Source organism: Phacochoerus africanus, chromosome X (genome assembly GCF_016906955.1).
Source record: "Phacochoerus africanus isolate WHEZ1 chromosome X, ROS_Pafr_v1, whole genome shotgun sequence".
NCBI classification, from domain to species: domain Eukaryota; kingdom Metazoa; phylum Chordata; class Mammalia; order Artiodactyla; family Suidae; genus Phacochoerus; species Phacochoerus africanus.
The window spans coordinates 102,080,357-102,098,082 of record NC_062560.1 but is presented as its reverse complement, the minus strand read 5'-3'; the positions used below and the strand labels follow the sequence as shown (position 1 = coordinate 102,098,082).

The window sequence follows — 17,726 nt, the reverse complement described above, 5'->3', positions numbered from 1 at the left end:
CCATAATGGCAGAGGAGGCTGAAAGGTGCCCCCCGCCCCCGCCCTGGGTCTGAGGGCAGTGCCAGAAAACGGTCCCCGGTACATAAGAACTCTCTTTGCAGCTTTAAAACGCATTCAAACTGTGCAATAGACTCTCTAACATATCCACATCTCTTTTAATACGAAAATAATGGCTTAAATGACTTACCATCCACGACAACTGCCCCTGTGGGGAGACACCCCTGGTTTCTTTCTCCAGCGGTCGGAGCACCGGGAGCACACTGCCTCCAGTGACTGAGCCGAGTGGCCCCTGGAATGGGGAGCGCGGCTGTGTGTGAGCTGACCTGTATTCCGGCTCTCTCACCTGGAATCAGGCTTCACGGATTCTATTAGGCATTGAATAGTAACAAAACAACGGCATAAATTAGGGGGTTACTAAGATTGTGTACCATCAATGTTCACATGAGCATAATGGACATAATGAATTCTATAGCACTATCCTGCACAGCTTGGAGAGATTAAAACCACTTTGTCTTTAAATTAAATTTCAAAAATCATTGAACAACAAGAATAGAAAGAAGAGAGGGAGGGAAAAAAAAAACCCTCATCTATGTCAGCCACCCAATTGTCAGAGGCACCACTTGCTTTCTGATCATTAATGCTCGGTCCTAGGTTTATTTTAATAGCTGCCAGCGCAGTGAGTCCACAGCTATTGTAATAACTATAAAGGGGGCTTGGGCTCTCTTGTACTGTGCTTTGCAGCCCTCAGTGGAGAGCCTCTTATCCCCTTTCAGGATCAAATTCTCTGCAAAAGACCGAAGCTGAAGTTTATTTTATATAAATGCTCCACAAAATAGTATGTCTAGGCTGTTGCAGAGAAAGAAAAGTGGGTTTGAATTCATTTTTGAGTAGTTCTCTGCTTGAGCAGATCTTCCTTCAACGAAATGGATGCTTAATTATGAAAAAATTCACATTAGGGTGCTTACTAGATGCCAGGCGCCACGATGATTGCTCTTCATGCTTTATGTTACTCAATTCTCACTCCCAACATCCCTAGGAAATAGGGCTAGCACATAAAATATCCCCATTTTACAGACGAGGAAACTGAGACCTGGGATTAAGTGACTCGCCCAACACCGTACAGCTGAGCAAGCAGCGGAGTCAGGATTCAAATCCAGGTACTAAGATTTCTGGGAGTTGCCGTTGTGGCTCAGTGGGTTAAGGATCCGGTGTTGCCACAAGCTGCAGCATAGGTCACCTGCCAACGCAGCTCAGATCTCGCGTTGCTGTGGCTGTGGCATAGGCTGGCAGCTGCAGCTCCAATTGGAAGTTCCCTAGTCTGGGAACTTCCATATGCCGTAGGTGCAGCCCTAAAAAAACCCCCCAAAACCCAAAGATATCTGGAGCCCCTGAAATCTTACGTGTCTTAATAATTATTCTAGTTACCATTTATAAAGTGTTTATTATGTATGTTTTATGATAGATGATTTGCTTTTTTTTTTTTTGCTTTTTAGGGTCTCACCCATGGCATATGGAAGTTTCCGGGCTATGGGTCGAATCAGAGCTGCAGCTGCTGGCCTATGCCACAGCCACAGCAGTGTGGAATCTGAGCTGAGTGTGGGACCTACACCACAACTCACAGCAATGCCAGATCCTTAACCCACTGAGGCCAGGGATCAAACCCGAATCCTCATGGATACTATTGGGTTGGTTAAGCGCTGAGCCACAACAGGAGTTCTACATAAATTCTTTAATCCTTGCAACAACCCTAGGAGGCAGGCATTATGATTATCTTCATTTTACAGAAGAGGAAAACGAGGCTTAGAGAAACTAAGTAACTTAGGGGCAGAATCCAGGCTTCTCTGATACCAGTAGAGTTTTGGTTAAGTAACTTTGTGTGTGTGTGTGTGTGTGTGTGTGTGTGTGAAGAATTCTCAGCAACTAAGCTACAGGTGCTTGGCCAAGGGGCCAATAACAAAAAACTCTAGGATCCCCTGGGCATTAATGACTGCTATGCAGACGCTGGCTGGGAGCAACACTTAAAACACACCAGCATCCGTGATATTCCTCAGGAATGAGTTTTACCTGTGTAAGCAGATTCCCTCGCCTGTCATTTTCTACTTGCAATGTTGTGGCTTGACAGCCACGTTGCTTTATTCTTCATACAAATCTCAGGTTACAGGCAAAATCCACTGGATTTCTGAGGCCTTATCAAGAGCTACAGAAACTGCAAACACATTCTCATGTGGATCCCAAATAAGGGTTTATTCAAAAGAAACAAATGTCCTCCATTGACTGGGCTTACTCTTAGCATGTTAGGCAAAATGCGGATGCTCCATTTGCTCTTTGTAAAACGAGTTTTGAGGCTGTAAGATGCTCCCTCCATAATCTTTAACAGCAGTGCCATCTCAGCACTGCATAACTGTGCCAGCTCTAATCCTGTTTTGAATGAGATTAAATTGACTTGAGACAGGTGAAGATGGATGAAGGAAGGCAAGTAGATAAAAATTGGTTAAGAATATTTCACAATTCTCTTATTTAAATGAGATGAAATTCATAGAACCACCACTTCATTTTTGGCTGCAGTATGTAGTGTGGGATCCGTTTCCAAACCAGGGACTGAACCCAGGCCCACAGTGGTGAAAGCACTGAATCCTAACCACTAGACCACCAGGGAACTCCCTAGAACCACTGTTTTAAAGTGAACAATTCAGTTTGTATTTTTTTCTTTTTGGCTGTACCTGTGGCATGTAGAAGTTCCTGGGCCAGGGAAGGAACCTGTGCCATAGTAGTGACCCAAGCCACCGCAGTGACAATACGAGATCCTTAAACTGCTGCACCATGAGAAGTCTTCAGCTTGTATTTGATTACTAACAAGGTAGGAAAGGTGGGCATGTAGCACTTTTTGGAGACAGTGCATCAGCTATGACTGCCCACAGGCAATGGGCCAATGGTTTTTGGATGCTCTGGGCCTGAATTTCTTTTTGCTAATGTATCCGAATATTGAGGAGTCACAAAACCAAGCTATTCTTTGCTAAGCAGATGGCTAAAGATTGGCTCCAGAAGAAAGCTCTTCATCTCAAAAGCTTCTGTAGCGTTTATTAAATTATAAAATATATTTTATATGGAAATAAACCACAAACAAAATTATATCTCAGATATTTTTTATTTCTTCAAATTTGTCATTTATCAGGAGTGACTGAAATAAAAAATATAATTGGGTCCCATCATTATCATGGAAATGGCTTTAAGAGAAAACTGGTCACGTGAGTATTATTGCTTCCCATTTTCAACCAGTACATAGTTGCCATTGATAAATAGCCAGCCAACAGTCTGCCAGGAATGCTCAAGATATGTTATATAATACAACATGCCTGTTCACTGAGGGAGAAAAACTAGGAAATAACTTATGTGAACTTCTTGATTTCATCATACAAGACAAGCACAAAAGCACCACCCATGCCTCTGAGGACATTGGACCAGGCGCCCTTGAAAAAGGCTTTGGCTCCTTCGTCACGAGCAATCTTCCTCCAGCAGTCAAGCGTGCCTGTGTACATGATATCAGCTGCAAAGGACAAAGACAAGGCATTGGTGATCCGAGGCTGATGACAAGTCCTTACGTTTAACTAGACCAAGCTAGAGCCCTACCTCTAAGAGCTAATGTCAGTTTTTAAAAATCCAGCACTTGGACATTAGTGGGGGCAATACTGAAATCTTTATATGGTGACTAGAGAAAAGGGCTACGTGGACCATCAAGCACCCTCATCATAGGCATCCAAGGGGCCCGCTCCAAGGCAACTGTGGAGTAGACACACTCATCAGTGCCATCCGTGATCTCAACAGACTGCATCTTTCCAAGTCAGGCATCGCTAGGTTATGCCCACGCCTCCAGCTTTATATTCTGCTCAAGTGGAACTTACTTCCTTTGCGTCCTGACTGCATCATCATGCGTCGACGTACAGTGTCAAACGGATAGGAAGTCAACCCAGCAACTGCGGTGACGGACTGCGCGATCATCCAGCTGATGAAGATATGAGTATTCTTGGGATCTGGAAGCATTCCTGAGAATAGGAAAGAGACACTTTGACCAGAAAGCAGAGTCTTCCTGGCTGGTTCTCCACATCCCCTACCATCTCATCTTACACAGGGACTGCCCTGGGTGACCTTGGCTTCCTTCAGCAGTTACTTACACACACACAACTTCTGGCCTTGGCTTCCTTCAGCAGTTACTTACTTACACACACACACACACCCCCCTTATGGCTTCCGGAAAATCAGGATGCACAATGATCTTTTCAACCATCTCAGGAGAAGACGGTTTCAAAGCCCGCGGCAAACTTACCCTTTGCGGTGTCATAGATACCGAAGTAGGCAGCTCGGTAGATGATAATACCCTGCACAGACACGTTAAAGCCTTGGTACAGGCCCCTAATCCCGTCAGATTTGTAGATCTTAACCAGGCAGTCGCCGAGGCCTCTGAATTCCCTTTCAGCTCCAGCTTTGCCCACATCAGCGGCTAGACGAGTACGGGCAAAGTCGAGAGGGTACACAAAACACAAGGATGTGGCCCCAGCAGCACCACCTGAGGCCAGATTCCCTGCAAAGTAGCGCCAAAACTGGGTCCTCTTGTCCACACCTCCCAGGAAGATCTGCTTGTATTTATCTTTGAACGCAAAGTTGAGAGCCTGCGTGGGGAAGTATCTGATGACATTGGCCAGGTTACCACGCCAGAAGGACAGGACTCCCTGTTCCTTGGGGATACGAACCACGCAGTCTATGATGCCCTTGTATTGCTTATCTGCAGTGATTTGCTTGCTGGCATGCTGCACCTGACAGATGAGAAGGAGGCCAACGGGAAGTTATAATCACGGAGAAGGGGAATGGAAAGAGAATGTATCATCTCAATGGACACCCTTAATTGTTAACTGGTCCGCCCCCCTCCCCAAATCTAGTCTTCTATGTCACACAAGCTGGACCCTCCTAAACCTCTGATGCTGTCACAGGTGGAAGAGGTGATCTGCACCCTTAGAGGCATTAAGCTTCTACTCCTTTGGGTGGGGAAGGGGCACCCTCAAGCAGATCTGTGACCTTTTGACCTGGGAGAAAGGTCATTTCCTCAGACCCAGGTTCAGAGGCATTAGGGCGAATCCCACGTCGGGCGCGGTCACCTTGGTGACCGTGGCCTACGCCTCAGGTTCCCGGAGCGGCTTCCCTCCTGCTCTGCCCCCTCCGCCCTCCCCGGTTTCCCGCAGGTGACCCGTGGGTCACCAGCTCTACGCCCGTGCGGGCGCGCCCTCTAGAGCCCAAGCAGGAGAGCGCGCCGCGCAGGACGCCAGGCCGCGGGGACGCGCCGGCGGCTGCGCGGGGGAGGACGCAGGAGGGACACGCGCTTCCCTGCGCCGGCTTCCGGCCCGGCCAGGTCCGAGCGCGGCTGCTGGGCTGCGAGGCCGCTTCACCGGCCGCGTGGCCTCCCTCGGACTATTATCTCCTTGCCGCGACCTTGAGGTCTTCGGTAAGGGCAAGTATCCCTCTTTCCGGCGCCGGCTTTCAGGCTTCGCCCTTGACCCCAAGGCCTGGGAGCCAGCCACTCCCGGGCTGCCCTATCCGAGTTCACTGCCTCCGGGATGCCCAGGCCCGGGTCTCCCTCCCCCCATCCTCCGCCCCCGACCCCCTCCTAGATCCTGAACTTCTGGTCACTAAAGCACCTCCCCCAAGTTTATCTTTTGGCCCGACCCTGCGGCCAGCCCTGCCCTCACGCTGTCACTTCCCTGAACAGGTCCGGAGGGTTCGCTCCCGCCAGCCCCTGGAGCACCAGTTCCCGCGCGACCCCCTCCCCCCACTTCCTGGTCGGACTCTCCGGTCCCGGAGGTACCTGCAGCAGCAGCTTGACCCGCTCGATGGGCGCTACGGCGGTCTTGGAGATGGCCGCGGCCACCCCACCTGCCAGGAAGTCCTTGGCGAAGGACACGGCAGCATCTGTCATGTTGGAAGGAAAGAGGAGGCAGGCGACTGCGGGGACGGTAAGGAACCGGCTTGGACTCCGAGGCTGCGGGGCGGAGCGAAGCAAATGGCCGATTTATATACGGGGAGCCGGCGCCCGGGCGGTAGGCGTCGGGGGCGGACGCCGAGGCCCTGCGCGCGGGGCGGCGGGGCCGCTGAGTGGCTCAGCGCGCGGAGGGAGGAGCGGTAGAGCCGGGCAGGGGCGGTCCTTCGCGCCGCCCGGGCTCGCCCGCAGCACCTGACCGGGCCCGAAGAAGGGCCGGCCCCAGGGAGTACCAGGTCCCGGGCCCGGAGGGAGGTGGAGGTCCGGGTGGGCCTAGACAAGGGTGAGGCTCGGTATTTTAAGGGGACTTCAAGGGACAAACAAGCAACATCCCCTCCCTAAACTTGGTAGTCAAGATAAATATAATGCAATACTAAAGGAAAAAAAAAATAATAACACGTAGACAAACTACGACTCTTCGCTGGCTAGTCTCCTGTTTTTGTAAATAAAGTTTACTTGGAGTTCCAGGGCAGAGAGGAGGGCGAGTCAAGTGAGGCAGGGCCTCGCAAGTGCAAGATGGGAGCCTGTCTTTATTCTAAATTTCAAAACATTGTTCATCATAGATTTTTTGCATTACTTTTGATATTTGAAAATAGTGTATTGGGAGTTCCCCTGTGGCCTAGTAGGTTGAGGACCCGACGTTGTCAGTGTTGTGGCTCAGGTCACTGTGATGCTGTGGATTCCATCCCTGGCCGGGGAATTTTTGTAGGCTGGCAGGTGCAGCCAAATAAAAATGAAAAAATGGTGTGTTAAAAAATCATTTATCACGGAAGTTTCCGTGTGGTGCAGTGAGGTAAGGATCCTGTGTTGCTGCAGATGTGGCATGGGCTATAACTGAGGCACAGGTTCCGTTTCTGGCATGGGAACTTGCACCTGCCTCAGGTGCCACTGAAAGGGAAAAAAATTATTTATCTTGGTTACAGAGTTGTTTGGCATCTGCTTACATTTGGCGCCAAGTCAAGTGCCTCACTCTCCTCTCCTGGCACTGCCCTGGAGCTTGGTGAGTGAAACTAAAGGAAATAGGGGCACAGCAGAGCTGGGACACTGTGAGCATGCCTCAGACCCTGGTTTGCAAATGCAGTTTACCAAAGATCCTGAGAAGAATTGGCAGAGGAGCGATCAGAGGACTGGGCTGGGGGTGGGGAAATTATTTTAGCCAGAAGCCAAAGATAGAGGTTATACCAGGAAGGTTGAGAGGCTGTGTGAACTAGATTGGTCTTTGGGATTGAGTAGATTACTGAACTCCAGAAAAATTTAGAGGAATCCATAAATTAGATTGATAGCCATTGTGTCCACGGAAAAGTGCTTACTGGAGTTCTCTTGTGGCACAGTGGGTTAGGGATCAAGCATTGTCACTGCAGTGGCTCAGGTAGCTGTTGTGGCTTGGGTTCCATGCCTGGCCCAGGGACTTCCACGTGTTAGGGGCACAGCCAAAAAAGAAAAGTGTTTACTGAGCCCCTTGCTCCCTGCACTGGGTAAGCACTTGCCATACATGTCCTTACAAACCCACTTGTTAGCTGAGTGCACTCCCTCAGATTCAGAACAGGAGCTGAGAGTGTCATCAAGTCATACACACAGCCGTGTTTATAAGCAGAAGGATAACTGTTGAAAACTGCAACTGCAGCTAACAGCATACATAGGTGGCATACCTCTCACTTTCCTTTCTTGCCCTCTCCCACCTTTTCCAGACCTGCCTGTTAAAGGGCCCAATTCCAGAATTCCTCCAGGAATGTCAGGTCCTTCCTCCAAGTTTACTTTGCCATTCATTAATCTTCCCAAGAACCCCAGTAATCCGAAGTGAGGAGCACACAGCAAGTGTTCAAGGAAGTGCAATTTTGACGCCAGCTTTGTTGATCCCGGGGGGGGGGGGGGTCCTCTTTGACCTGTGTTCCTGAGAGGCCACTCTGTTCTCATTAGCTGATTATAACAGTAATGCGGCTGGATACCGATGTGGTCTTGCTGCGTGGTTTCAGTGATGAGTGTGGTCTCTGAAAGTGATAAGTCTCTACCTCTACTGGTGACAGAATTAACAGCTAGAACAACAACAACAACAAAATCCACGGAGCATTTTATTTAGAGGGAGCTGGTTTTTAGAATGCATTTCCAAATACAATTCAAACCTTTCTACTTTGACCTCTTGACATTCTGATGAATGCCTTTTTATTCAGTTATCAATTACTCTGATTCACCTCACCATCACTTAAGTACCTTTTTCTGTCTTTCAGTGGCTACATCTGCTCTTCCCTTTGAACATGGTGCCCCCACCAAAGTCTATTCCAAGGCTCTTTTCCTGTTTCAGGTACCTCCACATCTACTGTTCTGTCAGATTTATCTTTCTCTGCAAAAAGATGATCAAATAATTACATAGAATTTGTCCCTTTTCCATCTTTGGGTGCTTAAGTGTTGTTTTACTGAAGACGAAATACAAGATGTGTCACTTAAAAGCAACTTCATGGAGTTCCCGTCGTGGCACAGTGGTTAATGAATCCGACTAGGAACCATGAGGTTGTGGGTTCAATCCCTGGCCTCGATCAGTGGGTTAAGGATCCGGTGTTGCCGTGGGCTGTGGTGTAGGTTGCAGATGCGGCTCAGATCCTGCATTGCTGTGGCTGTGGCATAGGCCTTCGGCTACAGCTCCGTTTCAACCCCTAGCCTGGGAACCTCCATATGCCACGGGAAGTGGCCCTAGAAAAGGCAAAAATAAAAATAAAATAAAATAAATAAATAAAAGCAACTTCATGCCATGACTTGGTAGTTCACTAGATCAACTGTGAGCTGGAGCACTTCTGGTTGCCTGTGATCAGGTATACTTCAGGGAGTCGGATGTTCTCGAAAGTATCAAGGTCATGAAAGACAAAGAAAGACTGAGGAACTGTTACAGATTAAAGGAGACTAAGGAGAATGACAGATTAATGCAATGTGTGATCCTCGATTGGATCTTGGACCAGAAAAAGGACTTTGGTGGTACTATTGGTGAAATTTGGATACATATCTGTAGATTATTTAATAATATTCTACCAATACAATTCTTAGTTACAGTGGTTATGTAAGATGTTAACATGTGGAGAAGCCAAGAGAAGGATAGTGGGAAGCTTTTTAAAAATTTTTTATTCTTTATACTGGTTTGGGGGGGGGCATTTTTTTGGCCACACCCACAGCATGTAAAAGTTCCTGGGCCAGGGATCAAACCCGTGGCACAGCAGTAGCCCAAGCCACTGCAGTGACAATCTCAGTTCTTTTTGTTTGTTTGTTTTGTTTTGCTTATTAGAGCCGTACCCGTGGCATATGGAGGTTCCCAGGCTAGGGGTTGAATTGGAGCTACAGCTGCCGGCCTACGCCACAGCCATAGCAATGCCAGATCTGAGCTGCCTCGCCTGAGTCTTCGACCTACACCACAGCTCACAGCAACGCTGGATCCTTAACCCACTGAGCAAGACCAGGGATTGAACCTGTGTCCTCATGGATGCTAGTTGGATTCGTTTCCACTGTGCCACAATGGGACTCCACAGTCCCAGTTCTTTAACCCAGTGTGCCACAAGGGAACTCCTGGGGGCAACGTTTTTATGTCTGAAAATTAAAAAAATTTGGAGTTCCCATGTGGCTCAGAGGTAACAAATCCAACTAAAAACCATGAGGATGCAGTTTCTATCCCTGGCCTGGCTCAGTGGGTTAAGGATCTAGTGTTGCCATGAGCTGTGGTGTATGTAGGTCGCAGATGCGGCTCAGATCTGGCATGGCTGTGGCTGTGGTGTAGGCCAGCGGCTACAGCTCCGATTAGACCCCTAGCCTGGGAATCTCCATATGCCTCGGGTGCAGCCCTAAAAAGACAAAAGGCAAAAAAAAAAAAGAAAGAAAAAGAAACTAAAGCTAAGGCAGTGCCTAGTAACTCCCAGAAAAAACAAGGAGGAGGGTCAGAAATGATACTGAAAGCCTCAATTATCTATGGACTAACACACCCAGAGTATGGGTAATAAAGTGAATGTAAAATGTTAATACAAGCAAGGAAACACAATTTTATAGGTATTGTTCAAACTTGGTAGACTGGCATCAGGAAAAGGAAAGGTAAAATCTGGCTCAGAGAAATAGTATGTAGGAGAGCAGAGTAGTCATACATCAAAAAGGTATAACCAGTAATGCAGTGGTGGGAGGGTGAAAAGCACTCTGTGAAAATGAAAGGGAGAAATGAAAGTGTCATTGTGGAAGCAGTCAGGAGACTGCCCAGCCAGATAAAAGCTATGAATAGGACTTCATAAAACCATCACATCTCGAGAAATGGTGATCAGGGACAAAATCTATCTGAATATTGGAGTTCTCGTCATGGCGGAGGGGAAACGAATCTGACCAGGAACCATGAGGTTGTGGGTTCGATCCCTGGCCTCACTCAGTGGGTTAAGGATCCAGCATTGCCGTGAGTTGTAGTGTAGGTTGCAGACGCAGCTCGGATCCTGCGTTGCTGTGGCTGTGGGGTAGGCTGGCAGCTGTAGCTCCGATTCGACCCCTCGCCTGGGAACCTCCATATGCCGCAAGTGCGGCCCTAAAGAGCCAAAAAAAAAAAAAAACTATCTGAATATCTGCTGCATTTCATTATTCTGATAGCAACATATTGGAGAAATTCTGGACTCTCATGCTGATAATTATAGTTCTCAGAAGACTGAAGAAGCAAATGAGGTAAATTGCTAAACTAGGCTTAATCCTGATGATAAATAAGGAAGATCTGGTTAACAAAATGAAAGTGACAAGAATCTTGGGGAATCTGACCAGGACTGACTAGTCTGGATCTGTTAAACAAAAGAATGCTGGGCATAGTCAGGTTAACTAACCTGTGGTGCGCACGCGCGCGTTTGTGTGTGTGTGTGTGTGTGTGTGTGTGTGTGTGTGTGTGTGTGTGTGAGACTTCAAAAGAATCAGAGAAAAGATAAATACGATCTTATGATCTCTTGGCCAAACTCCAAAGGAGTAAGATAGCTCAAGAGGGCAAGAGATTCCAAAGATAAAATTTAAACCTGTGTAATTTAGAAAAATTCCAGTGAGAAGTTAAAAAGAAAGATATATCTAATAAATTAAGCTGTCCTACCAGATTATTCTCTGATGAGCTCAGATTTTTAAAGTACATGTAATAGAGGACAGAGTGAGGTTTAAACTTCCAAGGACAAAGACCAAAAAGGATCACAAGTTTCTAGGATCTGAGTCAGAAGGGCTAAAGTCCAGAATAAACCCAGGCTTATAAAATGGGAAGGACCACAATAAAGGTTTCTTTTTTTTTTTGCTTTTTGTCTTTTTAGGGCCACACCCATGGCATATGGAAGTTCCCAGGCTAGGGGTCCAATTGGAGCTGTAGCTACAGCCACAGCAACACAGGATCCGAGCTGTGCAGCTCACGACAACGCTGGATCCTTAACCCACTGAGCAGGGCCAGGGATTGAACCCATATCCTCATGGATGCTAGTCGGGTTCATTACTGCTGAGCCACAACAGGCACTCCATGGTTTCTAATGCTCTATTTAGTGCAGGGCATTTAAGAATAAGGAGCTAGAGCATGTGTGAGAAAGAACTGAGCGTCTTAGTTGACTGTGAGTTGGCAAGGCCAGAAAATGCTAATGAGTCTTGAATTGGGTCAAGACAATGGTCATGAACTGATCAGGGGACTTGCAGTTCCAATTGGGCCTAGGCTGGCCCATAAAATTTTGTGCTCATTTCTGGATGCCTTGTTTAAGAGGACATTAACAAACTAGAACGTATTCAAAGAAGGCAGTCAGGAAAGCGAAGTGCCTGTAAATCATGGCACATGAGAAATGGATGAATGAATGAGAGATATTTTACTGGGAAGGAGCTTTGGGTGAGGGGGAGAACACATCATAACTGTGTTCATAATTGAAGCACTGTCATGCCGGCGAGAATCGGACATTCTATAATGGAATCAACATCAGCTGGCAGAAGTGTCAGGAAGGTGGACTTCAGCTGAACCAGAAATAACTTTCTAAAATATGAGCTACTCAAAAGCAGAATGGGCTGCTTCATGATGTGGGGAAATGAGTTCCTGTCGTGGCTCAGTGGTTAACGAATCCAACTAGGAACCATGAGGTTACGGGTTCCATCCCTGGCCTTGCTCAGTGGGTTAAGGATCCGGCGTTGCCGTGAGCTGTGGTATAGGTCGCAGAAGCGGCTCGGATCCCGCGTTGCTGTGGCTCTGGTGTAGGCCAGTGGCTACAGCTCCAATTCAGCCCCTAGCCTGGGAACCTCCATATGCTGTGGAAGCAGCCCAAGAAATGGCAAAAAGACCAAAAAAAAAAAAAAGAAAAGAAAAAAACCCCACAAAAACAAACAAACAAAAAAACCCCATGATGTGGGGAAATGCTTGTCCCTGGAAATGTTAAGAGTTGGGGTGAGGGAGTTCCCGTCGTGGCGCAGTGGTTAACGAATCCGACTGGGAACCATGAGGTTGCGGGTTCGGTCCCTGCCCTTGCTCAGTGGGTTAAGGATCCGGCGTTGCCGTGAGCTGTGGTGTAGGTTGCAGACACGGCTCGGATCCCGAGTTGCTGTGGCTCTGGCGTAGGCCGGTGGCTACAGCTCCGATTGGACCCCTAGCCTGGGAACCTCCATATGCCGCGGGAGCGGCCCAAGAGATAGCAACAACAACAACAACAATGACAAAAAAAGACAAAAGACAAAAAAAAAGAGTTGGGGTGAAATGACCACTTGTTAGGGACACTGTAGATGAGATTGCCATGTTGGTTGGAAAGAGTTTTCTGCACCCTGCCAATCCTAAGAATCGATGGCTCTATTCTTTTGTATGTATAAGATTGGATGGATTGAGCATCTGAGTTTGGGAATCTGGGACAAAATTAGAACAGAGAGGTAATTTGGCCTAGTGGTCAAGAGGGTGGGCTCTAGAGCCAAACTGCTAGAGGTCAGATACTGGCTCTGCCACTTGCAGTCAGGCTTTGGGTGGCTCAGCTTCTCTAAACTTCCATGTTTCCAGGTGTCAAATGGTAATGACAATGGTACCTATACCTGGAAGGACTAGAGGGACAGTTAAGTGAGATAATGTATGCATAAACAGTGTAGAATATAGTAAGCATTCAATACATGTTAGTTTTTATTTTATTTTATATTTAAAAAATTTTTTGGAGTTCCCGTCGTGGCACAGTGGTTAACGAATCTGACTAGGAACCATGAGGTTGTAGGTTCGATCCCTGGCCTTGCTCAGTGGGTTAAGGATCCGGCGTTGCCGTGAGCTGTGGTGTAGGTTGCAGATGCGGCTCGGATCCCGCGTTGCTGTGGCTCTGACGTAGGCCGGCGGCTATGGCTCCGATTGGACCCCTAAGCCTGGGAACCTCCATATGCCACGGGAGTGGCCCTAGAAAAGGCAAAAAGACATAAATAAATAAATAAAAATTTTTTTTCAGGAGTTCCCATCATGGCTCAGCGGAAGCAATCTGACTAGCATCCATGAGGATGCAGATTCAATCCCTGACCTCGCTCAATCAGTTAAGGATCTGGTGTTGCCATGAGCTGTGGCGTAGGTCACAGATGTGGCTCAGATCTGGCATTGCTGTGGCTGTGGCGTGGGCCAGCAGCTGCATCTCTGATTCAACCCCTAGCCTAGGAACCTCCATATGTCGCTGATGCAGCGCTAAAAGACAAAAGAATTTTTTTTTTTTTTTTTGGCTATGCCCATGGCCTGCAGAAGTTCCTGGGCCAGGGATCCAACCCATGCGACAGCAGCGACTCGAGCCACAACAGTGACAATGCCAGATCCTTAGCCTCTAGGGAATTCCGTTAGATTTTATTAACACTAAGAAAAATACTCAGGTTGACTAACTCTGAGTTTTAATGAACAAATCACTCCACCTCTGCTTAAGTAGGGTGGTAAGCCAGGTCTCCCTTCCAGGTAAGGACCCTACCTATAATCCAGTAACCAAATCAGAGACCGTTTCAGGAAATTTGGGTCTCTAAGAGATACCCCAGAAAAAGCACTCTCATTTCTTAGACGGGGCTCGCATTTGCAGTGTGGAAGCCTGTAACATCACGTTGTGTTTATGGTGTAATTACTGAGGAGAAAACAGTGTTCCTCGTTTGTTGGCCAATCTTCCTGTCTGTAGTCTCATTTCTATTTCAGCTTCTGGAACAATCTTGCTCACTTCCAGTTTTCTTCACATTGCTTGTTTTGCTCAAGGCACCAGTGTATCCCTTTTGCTTAGTGGGCCAATCCTAAACTCCTCAGTTTAGCATTTGAATCGGATCCCCCCCCACACACACCACCACCTGCAAGGATGTTGTTTCTGGCCCTTTTGGCAGGCTTAGAAAGTGTTTGATGGATCCGACCCTGGGATAACTGCTTAAAACAGAACAAAATAACAGTCTTATTGAGGTATAATTACATACAATGTACATACGTACAATTACATGTTTAAGGTGTACAACTGGCTTCTCTCACTTGACATCTGTATTTATAGCTGTATCTATCTATCCTCAGATTATTCCGTGCTTTTTGTGTAAGTCAATTCCTTATTGTGAAGTAGCTCCATTGCCTGGCTATATCCCATTTTGTTTAGCCATTCCTCAATTGATAGACATTTGGGTCATTTCCACTTTTTGCCTATTATGAATGACACTGCTGTGAACATTCCTGTACAAACTTTTGTGTGGACATACATTTTCATTTCTCTGGGGTAGATGCCTAGGAGTGGAATTGCTGGGTCATATGGTAACTCTGTGTTGAACCAGTTGAGGAATTGACAGACTGTTTTCCAAAATGATTTTACCGTTTAATACCCCCAACAGCAGGGTACAAGAGTTCTAGTTACTCCACAGCTTGAGGCCCTTCTTTAGCCAACATCTCCCCAGTGTTGTTTCTTCTTGCTTCCTCCTCCCCTAGGAGTTTCTTCCCATCCACTCTTTTGGTGGTCTGTCTCAGTCTCTTGGCTTTAAGTGCCATCTATCTTCTGACTACACCCAAATTTCTACCTCCAGCCATCACTCCCTCCTGAACTCCAGATTTGTCCTGTTTGGCCAGGACAGTCCTGGTTTATGCTTATTAACCCGACATTATTAATGGTGTTCTGGTATATTAATTTCTATTGCTGCTATAACAAATTACTGCAAATGCAGTGGCTTTTAAGCAACACACACTTATTATCTTATAGTTATGGAGGTCAGGAGTCTGACAGGAGTCTCACTGGACTAAAATCAAGGTGTTTGGCAGGACTGCCTCCCTTTCTCAAGGCTATAGGGGAAGACCTGTTTCTTGGCTCATTCAGGTTGTTGGCTGAATTCAGTTCCTTGTGGTTGTAGGACTGAAGTTCCCATTTCCTTGCTGGTAGTCAGCTGAGAGTTATTCTTACCTTCTAAAGGCTACCCCCATTTCTTGGCTCCTGGGCAACTTTGTCTTCACAGTTAGCCAAGTCCTTCCCATGTCCCATTTCTTCTGCCTCTTATTGTAACCTGAGTCTCTCTTCCACCTTCCTCTTCCACTTTATCTGGGCCCACCCAAATAAGCCATGGTAATTTTTCCATCTCTATGTCCTTAACCTTAATCACATCTGCTAAGTCCCTTTTGCCATGTAAGGTAAATAGTCACAGGTTCTTAGGGATTAGGGTGTGGACCCCCTTGTCGGGGGTCATTATTCTGTCTACCACAACTATTTCAGACAGACATGAAGAGCCTATGCTCCAGCCACCTGTCTACTTGGCTTCTCTACTTGGATATCTCACAAGTATTTCAACTTTGACACGTCCAAAAGAGAACACTTAACTCCTTCCCCACCAAAATTCTGACCCTCACCAGTCTTCCCCACCTTAGCCAATGACAACAGTATTTATCCTGTTAATCAATTCAAAAGTGAAACACCTAGGTGCCCTTCTCGATTTCTTCTTTTGCTCCCTACATCCTGCTGAGTCCAACTCCAAAATTATCTTGAACCCATTCTTTCCTCTCCATCCTTATTGCCACCATTCTAGTCCAAGCCATCACTTCTTACCTGGACTTTGTAATAGTCTCTTTTTTATTTTTATTTTTTATTTATTTAATTAATTTATTTTTATTTTATCTTTTTGCCTTTTCTAGGGCTACTTCCTGTGGCACGTGGAGGTTCCCAGGCCAGGGGTCGAATTGGAGCTGTAGCCACTGGCCTATGCCAGAGCCACAGCAACACGGGATCTGAGCCACGTCTGCAACCCACACCACAGCTCACGGCAACACCAGATCCTCAACCCACTGAGCAAGGCCAGGGATCAAACCCACAACCCCATGGTTCCTAGTTGGATTCGTCAACCACTGCGCCACGATGGGAACTCCAATAGTCTCTTTTTAGAAAAAATTTATTTATTTATTTTTGATTTTTTTGGCTACACACCCAGCATGCAGAATTTTCTGGGCCAAGGATAGCGCTCACGCCAGAGCAGTGACAATGCTGGATCCTTAACTACTAGGCCAGTGGGAAACTCCTGGAAGAGTCTCTTCCCACTCACAGCCTTGCTTCTCTCCAATTTGTTATGCACATGGCAGCTGGAGGGGTATTTTAAAAATGAAAATCAGGGAGTTCCTGTCTTGGCTCAGTGGAAATGAATCTGACTGGTATCCATGAGGACTCAGGTTTGATCTCTGGCCTTGTTCAGTGGGTCATGGATCCGGCATTGTTGTAGCTGGAGTGTAGGCCGGCAGCTGCAGCTCCGATTTGACTCCTAGCCTGGGAACCTCCCTAAGCCACAGGTGCATGGCATAAAAAGACTAAAAAAAAAAAAAAAAAAGAAAGAAAGAAAGAAAAAAGAAAATCAGATTATATGGTTTCTCTGCATAAAAACCTTCAATGATTCTCCACTGCATTAAAATAATAGAATAAAATCTAACTTCCTACTGTGGCCCAAGTGGCCACATATGATCTGACCTTCTCTCCAACCTCATGTCACTCACCACATTGTCACCACACTCTGGCTCTCGCTCACCTCTTTGCTGTTCCCCAAGCCTTTCTCACCACGAGGACCACTTTTGCATCTTCTGGACCCCCTGTCAGGGATGCTATTCTCCCTAGTTCTTCCTGTGGTTGGTTTGTTCTCATTTTTCAGGTCTCATTTCAAATATCATCTCTCATAGTGGCTTTCCCTGGTTCCCTGATTTAAAATATTTCCCTCACCTCCATTAATTCTCTAATGAAGCACCCTATTTATTCCCCTTATAACATTACGATTAAATAGTTTTTTTTTTCTTTTTAGGGCCACACACATGGCATATGGAGGTTCCCAGGCTAGGGGTCAAATCAGAGCTGTAACCACCAGCCTATGCCTCAGCCACAGCAACGCGGGATCCGAGCCGCTTCTGCGACCTACACCACAGCTCACGGCAACGCTGGATCCTTAACCCACTGAGCGAGGCCAGGGATCGAACCCGCAACCTCATGGATCCTAGTCGGGTTCGTTAACCGTTGAGCCACGACGGGAACTCCTAACGTGGTTAGTTTTTGTAGTGACTGCCACCCTCATTGGAATGCGGATAAGGACTCATCTGCCTTGTGTACCACTGAGCGTGGTGTGCGAGCAGTTGTTGAATAAATGCGCGGAGCAGTCCTCTCACTCTATTCGCCATTCCTCTTGCTTCCTTCCACCTGTGACACCACGGGACACCCAGCCTTCAACCTTCCCCCTTCCCTCCCTCCAGCCTATTCTTCACTATTATCCTCTCACTTCCTTCGCAACTTCCTTCAAGACT

General features: G+C 47.0%; 1 protein-coding gene across 1 annotated transcript; it reads right to left on the bottom strand.

Annotated features, from left to right (window-relative positions):
- Window positions 1-3,126: 3,126 nt before the first annotated feature.
- SLC25A5 (solute carrier family 25 member 5) lies at window positions 3,127-6,060 on the bottom strand. The gene is made up of 4 exons (XM_047765446.1): window positions 5,852-6,060; window positions 4,322-4,808; window positions 3,900-4,040; window positions 3,127-3,544 (listed from the first exon to the last, which is right to left on the bottom strand). The coding sequence occupies exons 1-4, from the start codon at window positions 5,960-5,962 to the stop codon at window positions 3,387-3,389; spliced, it is 897 nt and encodes a 298-aa protein (XP_047621402.1). The 5' UTR covers window positions 5,963-6,060; the 3' UTR covers window positions 3,127-3,386.
- Between the last annotated feature and the right edge of the window lie 11,666 nt (window positions 6,061-17,726).

Bases quoted from the DNA above. Each gene is read 5' to 3' on its own strand.
- SLC25A5 (XM_047765446.1), bottom strand. From the start codon at position 5,962: ATGACAGATGCTGCCGTGTCCTTCGCCAAGGACTTCCTGGCAGGTGGG. The intron at 4,809-5,851 runs GTACCTCCGGGA...CTCATCTGTCAG, and splicing joins GGGTCAAGCTGCTGCTGCAG to GTGCAGCATGCCAGCAAGCA. The intron at 4,041-4,321 runs GTAAGTTTGCCG...TCCTATTCTCAG, and splicing joins TATCTATGACACCGCAAAGG to GAATGCTTCCAGATCCCAAG.